At 35.9% G+C, this 21,487-nt stretch overlaps 1 protein-coding gene across 1 annotated transcript in view; it reads right to left on the bottom strand.

Annotated features, from left to right (window-relative positions):
* The window catches only part of LOC120625142 (serine proteinase stubble), a 40,753-nt gene extending 23,350 nt beyond the window's left edge, over nt 1-17,403 (bottom strand). The window contains exons 1-2 of the mRNA XM_039892104.1: nt 17,318-17,403; nt 5,648-5,903 (exon numbers count right to left, since the gene is read on the bottom strand). Of these exons, the coding sequence (XP_039748038.1) occupies nt 5,648-5,849 (202 nt within the window). The 5' untranslated portion in view covers nt 5,850-5,903; nt 17,318-17,403. The remainder of the gene's footprint in view (nt 1-5,647; nt 5,904-17,317) is intronic.
* Nucleotides 17,404-21,487: the final 4,084 nt, after the last annotated feature.

Here is a 21,487-nt window from a genome sequence, read left to right as displayed (position 1 = left end):
GTAAGGTCTGAAAATATTATTAAATATATAAAATAGTGACAGGCACCTACAGAACCATACACAGCGCGTGGCCCGACACTCACTTAGCCGGTTATTTTGTATTATTATTTGCCGTTTAAAAGTTTTTTCTCATGCAGCAGATGAGTCATTTGATTCTTATATCGCTCATATCATCCACTATGTTATTTTACTCTGTTCAAGGATTGATTTAAAGACGACATAATTTACGCCATTATTATTTTGGTTTATCTGCTATTTTCGCATAAATAGAGAGCCAGCAAACAGGCTAGGCGTGGCTCCTGGAGTTAAGTGAATAGCGCCGTCCAATAAAAACTTTTGCAATGAAAAATATTTGCACTATAAAGCCTTGAAGAGAGAAAAATTTCATTAAGGAAGATGTAATCACTGACAATATAGCTTCTAACCGTAGAGGACAAAATAAAAACGGTGTCTAATAAACTATACAGTATAGTTATACGCCGTAACAACAACAACAATTAATCTATCTTTATGTATGCAGACATTTTATGGCGTCCCCAGAAACAAAGGGGTTCTACAGGCGTAAGAAGATTTCTCATTACACACACACACACACACAAGCACACACACACTCACACACTCACACACACGCACACGCATACACATTATGTTAATTTACCTAAATTTCAGTGTACCTAAATTGGTTTTAAAATGCAACTTACATATTTTACGCATATAACGGATATTCTTATGGAAGAGCGGAGTCTTTTGATACAGGTGTAGTACTACTACATCTAAAAGAAGGTTCCAAACTTGCAATCTTGTTAAAACTGTAAAAACTAAAAAAAATAACTGATTTATTATTATTATTTATTATTTCTAGGAATCATCATGATTGATATTTTACTAAAATATTACGAATAGGTAATATTTTAGTAAAATATTAATGTTATTAGGAGTCAATGATCGCAATTTTATACAAAAATTGATTAAGTTTGGTTACTTCTTCTTTTGAACCTAATCATCATTATTGCCACATTACCAGCACACTACAGCGCACAGGGCTCCTCCCATAAGTAGAAGGGTTTAGGCTGAAGACCACAACGCTGTCCCAGTGCAGCGGATTGGTAAATTTAGTACACCTTTGAGAACGTTATGGCAACGTCTCAGGCACGCAGGTTTCCTAAATCTAAATTTAATAGAAAATGTGACTTCAATAATTTGAACATCAGAATCAAAAATGCAGTGCAATATAAAATAAGTAATTCATTTAAAGGAAATTGTACACAATTTTACAATAAACTACAGGTTGTTGATGATCTCTTCAAAAACACAAAGTTTGTACTCATATGAAACGTAAGCTCTATCTAAGAAAAGTCTTTTTATAGTATAACGGACTTCGATAACGATATAAAAGCTTGAGTGTGAATTATTGCTCTAAGCATGGTTTTAAATAACAATGTGGATGCTGATAACAAAGTAACGCCCAGCTAAGTTACTTATGGGCTTCTTATTAGACCGGCGCGTTTGGAACCCTCGTAGCTTTAGTTTTAAGTTTACGAATGTAGTTATCGTCGTCACCTCACTTCTATGTATGCACATATTTTTTTGTACAGTACGCGTCAAAAGTGACATTTATGTGCCTATTTGTATAAAGAAATATTTGACTTGACTTGACTTCAAATGGATATAAATTCCGTATTAAGGTGCCATGAAATAGATATAAAGATACTTATCCCAATCCCTTTTTATTTTTATCAAGTAGATAAATTTCTCTTTAATTAAGTTAGAGCCCCACCCAAACCTGCATTATGAGTAAAACAATAATGAGTAATATTTTGCGAGATGTTATTTACATAACGTAGAAGAAAACCGTTCCGTGTCAACGCAGGCCATTGGCACACATAGCATGGTGACTCAGACACTTTAACTATCGAAGATCGATAAGTTTGATTTATGGTTAATAGTTACCGGATTATATGTAACATAAAAAAAGCTCAAAATATGAATGAACAATGCCTAAATAAAAAATGAGTGAAAATGGACACGATATGCAACATTAAATGATTCTTATTATTTTAAATCCAGCTATTTATTTTTAAACAGCATAAATATTATGCAATGACTCATTAATTAACTATATATTATGTGAAAATGTAAAAGTAAAATTAATAATTATTTCGAGTTTTGTTATTCTTTTTTTTTTTTAGGTTTTAGTAAATAATATAACTCTAAAGCTTGTGAAGTAATATTTCGGTTTTCATTTACACGTTGCATAAATTAACACACTTTTGTCATTGAGTAAGGAGAGTCATACAGAGGTCCGACGAAGTCAAAAGAGTAAGTGAGAGTGGTTCGAGGAAATGACCCTTCCTGGAGTCAGTAGCAAGGGCCCTACAATGGGCCGAGGGGCTGAAAGTTTTGTTACTATCTGTAAAACAAGATATACAGCAGTTCGACTCTTTAAATCAGATTATATCGTACACCAAAGAAAAAAAAACAAAATCAATCTAATCGAAAATCCTTACATGAGTCAATTTTGTATTGCCATTCTTTTCTCACTATTTTCTGTAGATAAGAATAGCATCACTAGATTAAATCGATCTGAAAATACCGGATTTGTTTGATTTGTAATTAAAGACGTAAAGATTACCTCGAAAAAGCACAAAGAAAAAGATACAAAAACTCAAAACATATACATTAATCATACATTATATATATATATATGTGATAATATAACAGTAACATTAAAAGTATTGCGTACTTTGTTATTCTTTGAAGCTTAATACCATTCATAAACATTCTTAACGTTTACATGAAAAATTCATGTTCAATATCTAATTTCATGTAAACTTGGCACCTAATGTGCCAAATATTCGGTAGTAAGATTATACAACTAGAAACGAATACATTCGATCACTCAAAATATTTTTATAACTTGAAAAGAATTCCACGCAAACGAAGTTTCATGGCACCCGTCATAAAGGAAAAAAATCGGCTGCACGGTATTATCTCCCTGCGACATAATATGTGAATCAGCAGGTAGATCAACTAATGCCACCCGATGTTCGTTGTAAAAGCCTTTCGCCAACAACAATGTTTCCTCACAGGTGACACATGCGACCCCGTTCTTCCGCGGAAAGGAAGTGAAAGTTGGAAACACAGACACTTAAATTTGTCCGACACAGGTAATTTAGTATCGAAAGATAATCATTTTTTCCTTTTCGAAATTTTGCCAAGTTCAACACACAGGATCTCCTTTCAAATTGAAAAAAGTTTAGGCCGTAGTCTACCTACGACGCTGGTCATGTTCGGATTGATAGGCTTCAAAATCCCTTGAGAAGGTTATGGAGAGAACTCTCAGGCATGAAGGTTTCTTCACGATGTTTCCTTCACCGCGAAGCAAGTGAAATTTTAATTACTTAAAACTCACATAACTTAGATAAGTTGGAGGTGTGTGCTGGGATTCGAATTCGGCCCTCCGAGAGTAAAGCCGAGCTCGAACCCCCGGGGGCTATGACCGCTCCAAATTTTGTAATCAAATTTGTTAAAATATCCAAAAACACAGAAGATCACACAAACCTTAGCGTAGCATATCCTTTACGACAATGTCTGACTTCAACCCTCCAAAATATCTGAGACGATAGAAAATAAATAAAATCGTAAACATATAATCAAATTAAACTACTAATAAGCATACGTAAATAAAAACGCGACTTTATAGAAAATTAACTACACATTATACACATAGTAATAATACAATAAATAATCAAATATACCGACATACTGTAGGGCTAGAACAGGCAAGAGTGAAGAAATTATTGTAGACATTATCAAGCTCTACAACTTTTCTATAGAACTCAATTATATATCTCTCATCGTTAAGGCACCGTTCGTAAGAAACGATTTCGATTTTCATTTAGTTTTCTCCGACTTACTTTGTAATTCCGACTCCAATGAAAAGTTATTTTTAGTTTTCAGGTTAATATATAACCTATGACACTCCACAATAACGTAGCTTTGTATTGGTGAGATAATTTTGAAAGACTGTTCAGAAGTTCCAGAGATTATCCCTTACAACGTCACAAACTCACAAACGTTACCTCTTTATAATATTAGTATAGATATATTATTTGCATATTATTTCCACTTGTGCGCTTGTGCTCTGACAGCTGATAAAGCTGTGGAAGAAGATACATTTATATCCTCTCCCCGGGAAGATAATTGTCTCCTGTCCATGCTAGACGTGTTGGTGGTTTAAAAGTGTTTACAATACGAACACTTTATTTTAAAACGTTTAAAGATAGAGCTCGACGTATGTTTTGAAGAAGGGCGTTTCACAGTTGAAACAGGAGTAGGTATGCAGTGTTACAAAATGACAAACTATTTTCACTTTTAAACTTTTACCAGTTAGCTATGCATAGTAATGGACCGATTCGTAACGCGTACGGTCATCTAACGTTCATGGCAATTTAATAATGAGTTTCACTTAACCTTTTTTTTATTCAACTTTAAGTTAGCTCTTAACTACAACTAAAATCATGGTGCAGTCTAAGATAGTAAGGGTTTCAACATTTAGGGGTATCATCATAAATAGACCCTTACAGTGCACTGTTGGAATGAGAGAGCTCCCAATGAGAGAATTTTACCTATGATCAAAATGCTAAGCAGAAGTGTCGCAGATCAGAACAGTGTGATGTTCATATTCCCTTAGTCGCGTCGGACGACACCCGTGAGAACACGAGGGGTGGTAACAACTGTATTCATATCTGCCGTTTCCACACGGTTAGAATAAAGCAGTGATATAAACCTAATACCCCTTTTCGGTTGCTACGCAGGATCGTATCGAAACGCTAAATCGCCTTGAGACACGTCTTTGTTGGTAGTAACCACTAACCAGCCATGGCGGAAGCCTCGTACCAGACAAAATATGTGATACTAATTAAGGTTATAATTAGTCACTTATTAGAAGTAGGAAACTTGGTCGCTTAGGTACAATGTAATTTGTCTTAACAAGTGTTTTGATGTAGGTCAAATAAACTATTGACGACGCGATGGACTTCTCTCACGAGCTGAACTATAATTTATGGAACTGTTTCGGAGAGTAATAAAACTGAAACTAGACGATTCCAGTGCATAAAATATTTTTTGACAATTTTTTTAACCCATCCACATCACCACACCCATCCCCTATTCTATCGGAATAGGGGATTGAAGTTTACTTCCATTTTAACCCATAACTCCGATTTATAGAAATCGGCTTATATATTATCTACAACGATTTTAATAAAAATTTACAATTATTGAATTTTCTCTGGTCTGGCCTGCTGGGTGTGGCTTTGGCCGTGGCTAGTTACCACCCTACCGACAAAGACGTGCAGCTAAGAGATTTAGTTTCCCGGTGCGTTGTCGTTTAGAAACCGATTAGGGGTGCGACTACCATAATCCCTAACAGGTTAGCCCGCTACCATCTTAGACTGCATCATCACTTACCTCCAAGTAAGATGTGCAGACGAGGGCTAACTTGTAGTGGAATAAAGAAAAAATAAACTATCCGATTTAATCTTTTTTGTGCTAAGTAGCCCATTTATTAGCTTTACGTGACAACCTTTACTTGTAAAATAAATTGTATAAACAATTAAGTTATTAATAAATGACAGATAGTTACCTTGTAAATAATCCAGACTCAATATAACAGGGCTAGCGGTCACCAAACTGAGTAACACTTGTATCAATATAAACACAAATGTATAGTTTAAGCCCACCACGGCACGAAAGTTGTCTACAATATTAACTACTACACACTTCCCACTGATCACTTTAATATCTCTCTGTGCACTAGTAGGCCATGTTGAAATGGGGGGCCCCATTTTGTATGATTGTCTGTGTCTTCGCTATGACCGTCTGCACATTGTTCTTGGTTTCTGTAACAAGAGAAAAGTAGAGTTTTAAAAATGGTTAATTTATATAGCCTACTAGTAGAAACTGAAACTGGCAGTTTCCCAATTATAAAGGTGCATGGACTACTCAGTTTTTTCTTGGAGAATTTTGTCAGGATCTGATTTACGTCGTCGTATGAAAAAGAGCACTATTTTAAATAAACATAAAACCTTAATGTTATATCTTTATACACCACGCGTACTATCTCTGTGGCAAATTTTGTCTTGATGGTGCTGTTTTTGTGCCTGACATAAGTTACAAACATACAAACACCCTTAAGCTATGGAGGGTAGAGGTAAGGAGGATCATCTGTGTATACAAAAAGTTTCGTCAAAATGTATTAAATTAGGATGGCGCCACATTTGCATCAAGGTAACTCTTAAAAGAAGCGCCAAACCAAATATTGTTAGAGTAGGCTTGAAAAATAAACAAGGAAGTAAGGTTATATTTACCACAATATTTTGTACAACGTAAGTTGTTGAAATTCTCAATAATTAACTACTTTAGTCGATAATGACATTAAATTTTTTAACTCGGCATACTTCAATTCATCTACGATTGCTACATACATACATACATACATACCATACCCTGTGCATCCACCAGCACCATTGTGGAGGATTTTTGAACTGTTATTTAGCGCATACAACTGGACACTTTTTCAACTTTTCTCCCATATAAGATGACTCTCCTTACCTCTACCCTCCATACCTTAAGCATCATACTCATCAAGTTATACTCGTACGTTTGTCTGTTTGTTTATTTGCTCTTTGGTTACATGTCATCGGTACTATCACAGCATCATGATGAAACTTCACACATGCATCCTAGACACAGACATAGTACCTATAATGTTTTTTATAAGAAAATAGATTAAAATTCAGCTTTTGTTTTTGTGTGCCTACGCAATAACCAATATTAAATATTGGTTATTGCGTAGGCACAGCTTCACAGCTTTCGAATTCTATTGCAGAAGAAAACTTATTTGGTATTTGGGTTTTTCTGTTAAAGAATTATTTGTAGCAACCCGGAGTTGAAAAATACTTAGTGTCAACCGCCGTGCCTCGGAGAGCACGCTAAGCCGGTCCCGGTTATAATCACTAACTTGTTATAAGAATCATTAAAGCCCATCCGTATTACAGCAGCGTGGTGCTCTATTTTTCTCTAAAACCCTCTCTTTTATGAGAACGGAGGCATATGCCCAGCAGTGGGACGTTGATGGGTTGGCACTCAATAAAAAGAGTATATTAAATACTGGCTGTTGCCCGCAACTTCGTCCGCATTTGATTTAATTTTTAAAGCATAATGCATATTTTCAAGTTTTGTATTCTTGTAAAAACAGTCAGTCAGTCAATAAGTGTTGTTTAGGTGTAGTCTTTAAATTTATTAAACTCGCAATTACTTTTACATTTAATGTCCGATGGGAATAAATTTAGAGAATTTTAATGCTATATAAATATTGCGATACTGATGTAAGTTGAAACCCAATTATGTTCCTACCGGCGATCTAAAGAATAACATTTTAAGTAAAATTTTAGAGCACAAAAGCTGCTATGGCGAATTAACTAAACTTAACTATGATAGTTAGATACTCGGATACTTAGACCTCGCGGACTTTCTTGTAGGATAGTAAGTACTTTAATTATGTTTAATTTTTATTAATCATCAATCAATATTTTCCTTAGAGCACGCAAACTTTTATATATATACAGAATTTTAAAGGAAAAATTTTGCTATTTTGGCTTACATTATTGCAATTTTCTTAAGGAACTCAAATTTTTTTGAAAATAAATTACAGCTATGTTACTTTGTTATAGTTTATCTTTTTTTTTGCGATACATTGCTTAAATCGGTCCAGTACTATCGGAGCCTATTGGGTACAAACCAAAAAACAAACAACAAAATCTTTGCTCTTTATAATATTAGTAGTTTAGAAGTATAAATAAATATAAAAACGCTTTATTATTTAGTCTTCCGTATGTGGTAAGAAGCATTCAAAATAAATAACTAAAAGCCACAAGTACTAACGTTACCGAGTAATAATGAGACAGAACCTATAATTATAACTGTGCCGTGGATAACCTTCCGCGATCCGGCGGCTTAACTTAACGGTAGTCTTATTTCCCTAGCGGTACTTTTAAGGGCGGTTTTCCATGGTCCTAGTTTAACTATACCTACCAGAATTGATCACTAAACCTAGGAATCGCCTTAATCGGGTGCCTATTGATTTAGGTGTTTCCTAGGGAAAAAATACGTTTCACGAAATCTTATGTGATGTCTAACGGCGTTAGGCGCCGTCTAGAGTTACGACACCAATTCGGCGGATTGTAAAGTTTAGGGGACTGACACTTGACAAAAAATATATAAAGTCGGTAATTTTTCGGGGTAATTTTTCAAGCGAAGCCGCATTTTACAGGTATCCCAAGCTAAGAATTAGATGAAAAAAATGTATGGTGGAATTGTTATTCTCAAATAGTTCTTGAAAAAGTACGTATATAATTATCTGTTAAATGGTGGCCTAAATAGTGAGCAATAAATACATTTAAATTGGTTACTCTATTTCACAATACACATTTTGTAGTATTCAATTAATTCTATAAAATGTGAATTATAGTTAGATGCGAATGAATTATTATCAAAATAAATACCTTTGTCGCTTCTGATATTTAAAGTAAAGAAACTTTGCCTTTACATAAAGTTTGAAAATAAGCGACGATTATCTTCGCTAAAACGAGCCGGTTCACATAGCGTAAGGCGGCGCGTAGGACAAGGCGGGGTACGAGGCGACAAAAACACTTGTTACATACGCACACAAATACACGGGTAAATGCTATTTCATGTCATTACAATAATTAATTAGGGAACGTACCCTAAGGGAAAAGGCACTACTTAGTTCGACAGCCATCTGAAGATTTTGGAATAGATAGATTTTATTGTTTATTACTAGATTTTCCCTGCGGCTTCTTCTTTGCAATCCTTTAATCACGATTGCCAATCGCAAATGCTTGTCCCGAGGACGTAGTACGATTTTGCCTTATAAAAAACACTTTGAATTCCCTATAACAAATTACTGCATTAATAATGTGTGGCTTAAAAGCAGCACTACATATTAGTCGAAAGCGCAGGGTAAGCAACGTTGACCCATGTCAGTAAATGGATGGGTGCCCGGCTTTGGAAGTCTAAAATATAATTTGGTAACCATCCGTCTCAGTTCCGCTCACTAACAAAGAATAGTAATAGTTATAGGATGAATCGAAATCGCATTGTTAGATAAATGGTATGCTTAAAAAAAATTGATATAAAGACAAAACCAAGAGATATTTGGTGATCGGGTTTTACTCCCGGAAAAATGCACAGTTCCTGTGGCAAGACACACTTTCGCTTACGGCTTCCGTTGTACTTCAATCACGCAGCAACCAGCAAGCGAAAGATTAGAGAGAATTTTTATTTGTATGTATATTTCAAGCAGTTTTATTTAAAAAAAATTTTTCATCCTTATCGATTCAAACTGGCCGTTGCCATAGCAACCTGCCGTCATCTCACGCTACGTGTAGGCAGAGGCGCAAGCAGCAAGAAGCAACTTTCACACGTCCGGCACTCTAACGGTTGTCTGGCACACATACACTGACCAAATTACAAATTATCGCCGATTACGTATACATCATTACTGAATGGGCAAACCAAAGAAGTTTGTTGTAATGGGGTACCCGGCTGATAAGTGATTTTGAAGCGTTGATAGCATAGTGGGCAAGGCTTCGTCATCCCTTTCGAACGGACCGAGTTCAATCCCCGACACGCACCTCTCATTTTAAGGAGTTATATGCGTTTTTATATGTAGCAATTAAATATTACTTGCTTTAAGGATGAAGGAAAACATCGTAAGGAATCCTGTATGCTTGAAAGTTTTAAATTCCCAAAGGCGTGTGATCAATCCGCACTTAGCCAGCGTGGTGAACTACTGCCTAAATCCTTCCCACCCTACTCTTTTCAGAGCAGACCCGTGCCCTTTAGTGGCCCGGTAATGGGTTTATGTTGATGAGCGATGTGAAACATTAAAATATACTGGTTACTTGGGATTTAAAAAAAAACGAGCGGTTAACACGGCGTATTCCTTGCATGGTAGGTTAGGTAGGTTCCTCAGGTGAATACTATGGAAAAAACTCTTTTCAGTGCGCTATACTTAAAGCGTGGGGAAAAAGAGGCAAAGGGTTTCTAAGTTTTCTTTTCACGTATAAATATAAGGTTATAAGGACATATCGGCACTACCTTAACAAACAGCTCATGTTGCTTTTAAACCAACACCAGGTAACATGAAAAATTTAACCAGCCACTTTCCAAAACTATTCATTATTCGGGCAAACATAAAAATACACGTAAAGTACCTACTCGAAAATACATACTTACTTTTACTCGTAACCATAAAATTTTATGAATCAAACTCATTTTATTACTTAGCCCATTAAGGAATGGATATAAACTAAATAAAAAATTTCAACGTTCACTATTAATCCCTTTGGGCTGTTTTAATTTAAGCAATATAAATATCACTTGCTTTAAGGGTGAAGAAAAAGTTCGTGAGAAAAATTGAATGCCCGACAGTTCTCCATAACGTTCTAAAAGGCGTGTGAAGTCTACCAATCCTTAAACGGTGTGATAGACTACGACCTAAACTCCGTTTCATTCCAAAAGGTGACCACGGTCCACGCTATGTAGTGGACCAGTAACGGGTTGATAATTTTTACGTTTATATGCCTTTAGCATTACCCATAGATTACTTTCTGGAGGCACCGCAAAAAAATTCTTAATCTGACCGGATTTCGGAAATTCAGTGAAGCTGAAGTTGCTAACATTTGCTAGTAATAATATAAATATCCAAGAAAATAGTTTAACACGATATATATCTAGATGCAGATAAGAAAAACTACAGTTAAAATCTAGCGCGATTACCGGTCGTAACGGCTTCCATAGCGTTTAAATGGCATCACAGATTATTAAATCATTATTTAATGTCACGCCACAGATACTTATATTCAATTATTTTCAAGTGACTGAATTATTACTGAGCATACACTATTTTCCCACCTAGAATATTTTATAAAAAAATTGTCAGTACCAGCCCGGAGTTAGAATACTGGTATATAATATGGATTACTGCCTACTTTATATCCCGTATGGTATAAATGCATGGTTATGGTTGGTCATGGTTATTCTTATTTACTAAAGTAAATAAGTATTTAAGTACAAGACTTAAATACTAAATGTCATCAACGTAAATCGATGTACAAATAATTATTATAAATTTAATACTTCTAATCTCGTTATACCTAAAACTTAACATTATGATTGCGAGATTTTTCAGGCAGGAATTATTTATTGTGTTTATAGCATAAGAAAGGCTATTCAGTTAAGCGAAGACGCCGGCAGAACTAGTCTTAATATATCTGGAACTAATTACTTGGGTATCAGAAGATTTAGATAGGTATAAAGAGAACAAATAATTTCTATCGTATGGCGCCACATATACTGGTCGGTATTAGTCAATTCTTCGTGCCTTTTACGTCTATTATCCTAACGGTGCGCGCTAATGTGTCTTAATTAATTCAATTCAATCTCTGTCTCTTATAACTTATGTTGTCCTAGTACTCATTATTGGAAATCGCTTTCGCTCGTAATGAGGACAGCATTGCTTATCATTCATTATAGCCTTAATATTAAATAGATTTGCTCGCCACCGAAGAGTCGTTTTCGAGATGAAAATTCTTGAACTCCGAATTATGATGAATGTATACATTTAAAATTAAAAAAAAACCCCGGCTTGTAATATAGTTTACAATAGTAAGGGAATTAAAAAAAATGGATTACGCCGTTTTGTGGTGCAGGCCATCTTGGATGAGGAAGTTTTCATAATGTATAGTATTCTACTTGTCAAGTCTTTTCATTTGATACCCATATTGAGGCAGGTGTGAAACCAAAACACTTAACTAGCTATTTGGTGGCGGCGGCCATCTTGAACCGATTATCAAAGCTGAGAAAACTCCTGACGAATTCATCTTTAAAACAAATAAAACGAAATCTATATCGGTTCTTCCGTTCGGTTCGTTTGGTGTGATGCCAAAGACACACACACACACACACACACACACACACACACACACACACACAAACATACACGCACACACGCGCACACACAAACACAAACACTCACGCGTAAAGCTTATAACACACCGTCGTTTTAGCGTCGGAGGTAAAAAATGTAAATGATTCAACGCCATTTTGTTGCCCAAACTTCCGTACTCATATTGCATCCGATTTTACTAAGTAACGTGATATGAATCTCTAACATCATATAAAATAGTCCAGGAGACGGCTGATAAATATGAAAATTTATTATAATACAAGACAAGTTTACTATCCATTAGAAGCATGGTAAGAAGCATGGTGAGCTCTATATCACTCTTTTGTTTTATATAGAGCTGCTCCACTGTCCATGCTGCTCCGATGCGTTTTGGCCGTCAGAAGTAACTTACTAGGACTTAGTTCAATAGTGTCAAAAAGTTGAGTGATATCAATCGGATGGCTTGACATGCTCACAGGGGCACAGGAAACGTCGAAGGGTCATATTAAAAGTGGCATAACTATTCTAGGGCTGCAATGTAACAGTGTGCAGTGGCCTAGCGGAGCAGTTCCCTAACCCCGGTCTCTAAGCTCAAATAAGCCCTGTCTCTATGAACAATGGGCACCCAGAACTTTAAATTTATTCGAACATGCTAAGCACGAGAACACCGAGGCAGTTTTATAAAATTAGTAGAGATAATAATAACTTATACATTTTTGGAATGTATTCGGTTCATGGGCAAAACTCGTAACCGTATCTCAGCCAAATTCTTTGCTTCTGCTCATTGTATGTTAATAAATCGTTTTTATATTCGCACTACGGTAAGTTTTTTCCCGAGTTTTTATTGTGATTCTTTGTTTATTACATTTTGTATAAATTTTCATACTTAGTAATGAGTTTCTGCGTTTTAAGTATTCCCGGAACCCATTTAAATTCCAATAATTAATCCTCATTTGCCCAGCGTGGTGTGGACTACGCTAAATCCTTCTCATTCAGAAGAAGAAGAGATCCCTGCCCTGTAGTAGAGGGCAGTAACGAGTTGTTGATGATGCTGCTGATGAACCATTTCCATCTCTTCCCTGATAAGAATAGCACTATTAAGCTATTAATTTCTTTTTAATCTCAAGTATGTATAATTTAAAATCGATAGCAATAAGTAAGTAGTTAGTAAATGAAATTAAAAAAAACTTCGTATAATTTTTCTGCTGATGTTCGATGCTACGAAACCCTAAAAAGAGAAATCCCATAGACAATCTAAATTATATGCAATCAATATAAATTGGCAATTGTTACCGGTGTGTTAGTGCAATGATTTCCCAACCCTACCATGCGGGTGCATTACAAAATCATGTTTTGCATTATAATGTCATTCTGTGTGCATTACCTGACGAATTGTATAGATTATAGAAAAAACCAGAGTCTAATAATGACTCCACTATAGATCTGTATAGGGTACACCTCTATATATTTGTAACTAGAGTTGCCCTGCGGCTTCGCCTGCGTAAATAACGGCACGCAGCGTATTGCTTCACCGTTAGTCTACACCTACCTCAATAAATCAGACACCAAACTTAAAGTTTTTTCAAAAGTACTGAAAGTGCCAAGTCCGACGACTAAGAATGTTAAGTTTATTGAGAAAAAAAGAGTCAAAGATTCAAATTCAAAATTCAATTTCAGGTAGGCCTGGGCAGTACCTTCAAGCAAGTACGGGAGCTACTATGGTGATGCGCTCGACCGTAGCGATAGGAAGATATTCTTCAGAGTTGTGTGCTCTGGGACCAGGGTCTATTGGATCTAGTAGCGCCATCTAGTCGGGTTATTTGGAGACCACCACAAGCCCTTTTCAAAGTCAGGCTTTTTGTAAATACTCGAATCCGTCCGGCAGATTCTAACGAGGATCCGGAAATAATCTATGCAATTTGGATTTACATTTTTAATGGGTCCGGATTAGAATTTAATTATAATGTGTTTATTTATCTAATGATCTATTTAATGACTTAGTTATTCAATATAACTTAAAATAATAATTCCGGACTAGTTTGGAGTTTTTCTCTTTTAAATTTGTATTTATACTTAGTTCAGTTTTAAAACTGTCGCGTCTTCTTGTATTTCTTAATTTACTTTTTGTAGTGATGAAGGCAGGATACTTCAGGCACGTGTCTGGATATATTTTCTATTATAAGATTGTAGTCCGTAATTTAATTAATGTTCTACCGTAACTAACGTAATGTTCCCATAACTTTGTGCTACCTATCTCGCATGTATGTGAGACTGATTTATTGTACATATGAAACTAAAACAAAACTACGTGTGTGGAGTTCACTATACCAAACGTGAAGAAAATATTATTAAAAGTGGAGAATTAGAACTCCTAAATTTCTTTAGGAGTAACCTTGTATTGAAGCTTTAGTGAGGCTACTTATATTTAGATATATAACAGACATGATCACTATGAGTTTATAACATAGATCTGTAGACCGAGCTATATTTTACGTACGTAATATCGAATAATTTTGTTTACATATATAATATTATAAATTTGGTTAAAAATACAACGAAGAATAAAAAATAACGGTATCATCATTATAAGCCTATAAACGACTCAATGCTGGCCATACTCGATAGAAGGTTTAAGAAAATGGACCCACCACGCTGCCCTTGCAGTTTGGTGGGTTTTATGATAATTAACAAAAAACTGAACCTATATCTTATAGTTTTCTTCGAGGTACGAAATTAGACACCGCTTTCGTAACTCCGGGCTGGACTGAGAATTATTAACTGAAACATCCAATTGGATGTATCGGATTTACATACACAAGATACATAAAGATTCCTGGCCTGAACCGGAAATCCAACCCAGGTCCTCATGATCCGAACTAGCTACTAGACCAACAAGATAGCAAGGCTTTTAGACTAACAAGCTAGTTGGACTTCGGTATACGCTAACATACAGAAAACTGTGCACAAAGTAAAAAGTCTCTGTCGAAGTATTTTCACTTGAAATTCTGTCATATATTTTTTATTACACTCAAGCGGCATATAGACTTGTCTCTCTCTTATTTTGCTTGAGTACTTACTAGTTACACATGTCGTTGTGTTTAACTAATACATTTTCATAATTCATTCGTGATCTGAGTTTATATTGGTTGATTTCTTCGAATTAACCATTGAGTAATAATGACCACGTATTTATTATAGCTGCCATGTCCAACGAAATGTATGCACACGCTGATGTAGTGGTCACGTAGGTGACAATAATATCATAAATGTGTCTGATAAATATTCTTGAGCGATTTGTACAGTGTTTGGCGACCAACAAGGTATATTTTTTAATGCATGCTTCGCATTAGTTTGAGGAAGACCCTGTAATTAAATGTAAACACCTTTCTTTATTATTATTGCCGCTTCGGATTTCTTACAATGCAATGGATGAAATCAAATCAGTTTAAGATTGTACGAAGTTCACCGGGTAAGCGAGTTAAAATAAAAAAAAATATTTCTGGAAAGTGTTCTTGAGCATCTTATTTTATAAAGAGCTTGCCAAAGCTCTTTAAATTTTCAGATAGAGAGACTCGCGTGCGAATTATAAAATTAACTGATCTGACCATAAAGTGACTATAAAATTAACGAGCAAAAGATTAGGCCGACAGCACACAAAAAAGAAGGACACTATGTCAAAGACTCAGGCTTTCATCGCAAGCAATGTCTGAATAACGGCAGCGAGCATACTTTCTGTTTCCCGAGCTTAGCCGCCGATGTTAATGACCCCAGAACCTGCTTATCTCAGCTTATCTCAAAATTAAGTCAATTGAAATGTAAGTAGAGTTCTTAAGATACCAAAGTTTGTACCTAATTTAATATTGGCATCGTTTTGGCTGTACAGCTGACAACCTTTGCGAAAGCTTTGTGTTAGTTTTTTAATTCGTTATATTAGAAAGTAAAATCATCTTTCTGTTTGGAAATAGCAATTTTAAGAGCTAAAGACTGGTTTGATTTAATATATATTAAATATAATATTTAGGTACTAAATTTTCGTAACTATTTGAATCCTTTTGTAAACCACAACACTGATAGTGCAGTCCTTGCCACCCATAATATCTTTGTGTTAGAAATCTTTAAAAAAAGCTAATAATAGCATATATATATATATGCTTTTGTTGTTTTATTAAAATACTCTATATTTCTTTAAAATATACAATTTATTAAATTGCCTTACGAAAATTTCCGGCCATCATTTGTCACCCATATTATTATGTACCTTCGTCTCAGAAATCGTAAAAACAGCAGTTGGGTTCTTAAAAACACAACTTTATGACTCGCGAAAAATTAATTTGAATAAAGAATAATAAAAGAATGTATGTCATGTTGGTGCTACAAAATCGGCCGCGGTCGGTCCGGGTCGGATTCCATACGGGACCGTGTTTCGTTCATTTCACTGACCTACATTTACACAACGGAACGCGACCAACGCGAACTCACGACCGGCCGCTCTTTTTACAACAACTTTTTAGTAGCAAATTGAGTTATAAGACGTTCAAAAATATAATTGGACTTGTTTTTTGCAGAAAAAAAAAATATTGACAATAAATATAAAAAATAGACATTTGTCGTTCTGCTAAAATAATAAAAACAATTTTGCAGAGTTTCTTTAGGGTTAAAAAATCATTGGGTGTATTTGTGCTCTTAAACCCTCTCTGCTATGATAGAGGAAGCTTATGCCTAGCAATGTTACCTACGTTAAAAGACGTTTTTTTAAGTCACTCTCAAAAAAGTACGGTTTATTTTTATATTTTTAGCTGTTGGTTTCAATTTTATAATGATTCCTACATAACAATTTAACTCTGCATTTTCGAACCATAAAAATAAATTATCTTTCGCATTTTATTTGCGCTATTGCACTCAATAGTTATAATAAATTTGCTCGTTAGACTAAGTAGGGCTTAAAGGTGGGCTTTCCTTAATAAACATTCTGGTTTTATTTCTGTAGTGCGCCCAGTAGGAAGATCAACAACCTATGATTGCAGGGCCGTTATTCCCGATCGTCTCGGCTGAGCACTGATAACTATAAAAACGGGCTCTTTCATCCATGTCTTTGTACTTTTTTTATACTTTTTAGCAATAAAATTAAGAAAATAACGGTAAAAACGTTTTTCAACAATTCTCGGAAAATATTCTTGAATTAAATATCAACGGTTATATGCATTTGCAGAAAAAAAAATCTGTGATGACATGTAAAATACCTTTAAATAATTATTTATTGATTAAAAAATATATATTCTTCACCTGTTTAACGGGCTCCAATACACAATCACGAATTCATTATCCACGGCCACATAAACAGTTATCCCTACTATATAAATCCAACGGCTAGATTAGAAAAGCTTATTTATAAATTTTTTTTTTTAAATTATCAACGCTAAAGTAAAATGACATTGACAGTTACGCGCGCGCTTTTATTTAACTTTTTTTGAATTCCGCGCTAGGCACTGCTGCCTTGACCGCTAGGCGGTTGCGGTCATACTGCGCGACTTGAGGTGACTGTATACAGTATATTGTATACTGACTACTCGGGTCATGTATACTTTCCTACAGTTACTTTTCGCTTCGCTGCACTGATTACGGTCACTTTTTTTTGAATTTGCAAGGCAAAGGCTTATCGCGAACAAGCTTTTAGAAAGATATGCAATGTTTTTTTAGTTGAATAGGCTCAGCTTTCAACATTCTTGGGCGTGTGACTTCACTGGGGTAGTTCGGAGTAGATAGCGAGGTTTTTGAACAAAGAAACAGGATTCTATGCCGTTAAACCTTGTCTAGCTGAAGATTAAAATTACGTACCAATGGATACATTCCTTCGCCTACCTCTATCTTCTCTACAGACAGAGAAATAAAATGTATACATGGATTTTATAAAATATTTGTTATGAGTCTTCGGTCGCATCTAGTGCCTACTGGCAAAGTGATTTAGCGTACCGGTACGAAGCTTAACAATAGTAATCTGTTGGCACTGTGCATCGGAGAGAAGGTTAAGTCGGTTATTACCACTGTGATCATCATAAGCATCATAATCATCATATCAAACCATTACTGGCCCACTAAAGGGCGGGGGGGGGGGGCTCCCCCTCGATGAGAAGGGGTTAAGGCCGTTGTCCACCACGCTGACCTAGTGCGGATTGGTGGACTTCACACACCTTTGAGAACATTATGGAGAACTCTCAGGCATGCAGGTTTCCTCACGATGATTGCCTTCACCGTTGAAGCAAGTGATAGTTTAATTACTTAAAACGCACATTACTTAGAAAAGTTAGAGGTGCGTGCTGGAATTCCAAGTCCAACGTGCTGGACTATCACCGCTTATGGTGAACACTAAACTGGACTATATGCTTATGACAAAGCATCAATAGCCTATAATAATCCAACGCTTCTACCAAAGGGTTTTCTCATAATCACAAAGCTGAGCAGACGGGTTGGTGATGGCAGCAGATGCCCGTAGCACAGAGGACGGTGTTGCGCGGTCTCCGTTATACCACTGTGATACTAATATATAAAGCACGCCACCCACATTTAACCAGAGTGGTGGAAGTAAGCTCAAAACACCTCACTCTATAAGAGTGGAGGCCTGTACCCAGCAGCAAAGGCATTCATAGGCTGACGATGATGATGTATAATGAGAAATTATTTTCGATTTAACTGCAAGTTTACTTTTCATTGCAATATTATGTACCTAGTAGTACGTGATGACGCAGTCTAAGATTGTAGAGTGCTAACCTGTGTGGTGACTAGCCTCAGCCGAAGCTTTTTAAGTCCCATCAGAGAAAATAATAAATTACCAAATAGCTCATGTAACATTATTTGCCTTATTTTTAAAATACATATATTAACATTGTCGGTTTTAGACAAATAACTATTACAAAGCCCGCTTCTTAATAACACACACAATTTAAAAACTCTAAGCACTTTGATATAATACTCCAAATGTTTCTTGGAAGTTGCTCCCTAAGCAATTTATGGTTAATGTTATCGTTTATGTATAACTAAGTGGTGGAAACTTCATTGGTTTATGTGATAATAAAATACGGTATTACTCTGTGTAATAGAACTGCGTGTTGCCCTGAAAAATCTAATAAATAAACAACTACTGCACCTATTTGGATTATAGTAAAAACCTTTCTTAACGGATGCTAATCAATCTATCTACTTTTAAAATAGAACTGTAACTGGACTATTGATTGTCCTTTTATAGTTTTGATGGCGGAAATGTTTAATACCATGCAGAACACGAACTTATATTTAAAGAATTTTTTCTATCTGTTTGTTCGCATGCAGCGCGGAAAATGATGAAATAATATAGAGCTCCTGCTCACACTGTCTCTGATATACGAGTACAACGTGTAAATGTAAACCGAAATAATACTTCACAGGCTAATAGTTTTTGAGTAAACCACTGCCATAGTTTTTACTAAAAGGAATCAGATTCACATACATTGCATTGGCGTAACTTTGACCGTTTACGCAGGGCACGGAACGGAATCTCGCAAAACGAATATTTTTTTTCATCGATGCTCCGCTCCTCTTGGTCATATCGTGATACGTGATGTTAAGAATGGCATATAATTTACAGTTATTAAATTATATGCCAACAAGCCATAATAATTACCTTCTGCGAGTGTCATAATAAAATTGCAAAGCAGGAAAACCAGTGCGCCTAAAGCTTCGCATTCCGCATAGGGCGTCCTTTCTCGGTAGCTTTCTAGTTGATATGTGAAGCTAACCGGGTTTATGACGGCCGGTTTATCTATAGAAACATACCTACTCGTAACATAAGCAGTAGCTAGCTTCGAGCAATTAAAGTTCCTATAGATAACAATACTTACAGCCCGTGGCGAATTCCCAGTCTTGTGGCTCAGGTTATGCAAGTTAGTAGTAAGTACCAGCCTATTTCTCAAATAATGGATTCTTATTATCTGAGACTACATAATGTAAGTATACAGTAGTGTAGTGTAGTGTAGTGTAGTAATTTAAAAATTTATCTTCTGGGTTCAGCCGCGGCTAGTTACCGCCCTACTGACAAAGAGGTGCCGCTAAGCGATTTAGCGTTCCTGTACGATGTCGCGTAGATATCGGGTATGGGTTCAATATAACTGTCATACTCCTTAACAGTTTAGCCGACTACAATCTTAGTGGTCAGTCAAGGGCTGACTTGAAGTGGAAAAAAAATTGCTGTGATCGATTGCTCGTGTGTGGATGGCAGTTTGGAAGCGATGGATCGCGTTGATTTTCTTGCCATCTCCTGATTGTCTGTATAAGGGGCCCTTTAGTAATATAAATATTGAGCGGCTTACCAACGGCGTGGGTTTTTGGTAACGGGTTCACAATTCGCCATTCAGGTGGTAGAACTTCGGGCCGCAATGCACTCTGCATGACTTCTTGATAATATTCTCAAAGGCGTGTAAAATCTAGCTACGAGTATCTAGGTACACTTTGCCAGGTGGACTAGGGTCTATAACGGTGTCGTTCTGAAAGAAAATAGGCCGGTAGATTGATAGTGATGATTATAATGAAGGATTAGGTATGTTAATGATACGACGAGAAGAACGCAACGCTAGCGGTGGTTATTAACTGTGTTTTTCATGATAATAACCTCTTACAACTTCCTTCTGTTACCTTTAAGTATTTTTTCCGTCCAACTTTTCGGTTGAATACATTATACCGTAACCAACGACGTAGCATCCCCTCACCTTCGCTATTACCAGAGTAAATATATTAAAGCTTATATATTAACTGCCTAATTCGATTGCTCTATACCGAAACGTGATCTTAAATAACCTAAAACAAAAAAACTTAGAATTTGCACTATACATAAACTATTTTAGCATTGAAATGCCATGTGAATTTTTGTCATAGTTTGCCCGACTAGTTTCGAGACCATTCGGGGCTCTTAGCCATGAGATTGTTCGCTCGGCGAGGCACGAAGTGTGCGATGAAAATTCATGTGAGTTCAGCCGTCAATAACACATCTATTGTGCACAAAAAAATATTCAAATCCGGTTGGTGTTCCGGAGATTAGCTACCTGGCCACGCTTCGCTATGGCTGAGTCAGATATTTATTTCCCGTTTCTGTGGGAAATTAGGGATAACAACAAATTATTAAGGGAAATTAGGGGTAACATTCATAAACTCGTCGTAAATTCTTGGACGTAGATTAATTGTCTGTCTTCAATTCAATTCTTGTTTATGGCTTTTGTCTGTGCCAACTGGGCACAAGGTACTTCGCCAGTGTCTTGTAGATGAAGAAGGCACGAAGGAGATTGATCGGTGAAACTAATGAAAAGTTAATTTTGAATTTGTACCAAGAAATAGTTGTTATTAGCTAGTTAGCTCTTTAACCTAAGGCAGCACAGACAACACATGCATATATATCTAACACGGATATTTTTTGTACATTATACTTTAATT

This window comes from Pararge aegeria, chromosome 7 (genome assembly GCF_905163445.1).
Source record: "Pararge aegeria chromosome 7, ilParAegt1.1, whole genome shotgun sequence".
Classification (NCBI taxonomy): Eukaryota; Metazoa; Arthropoda; class Insecta; order Lepidoptera; family Nymphalidae; genus Pararge; species Pararge aegeria.
Note: the sequence above shows the minus strand (reverse complement) of the source record. Positions and strands in the feature narration are given on the sequence as shown.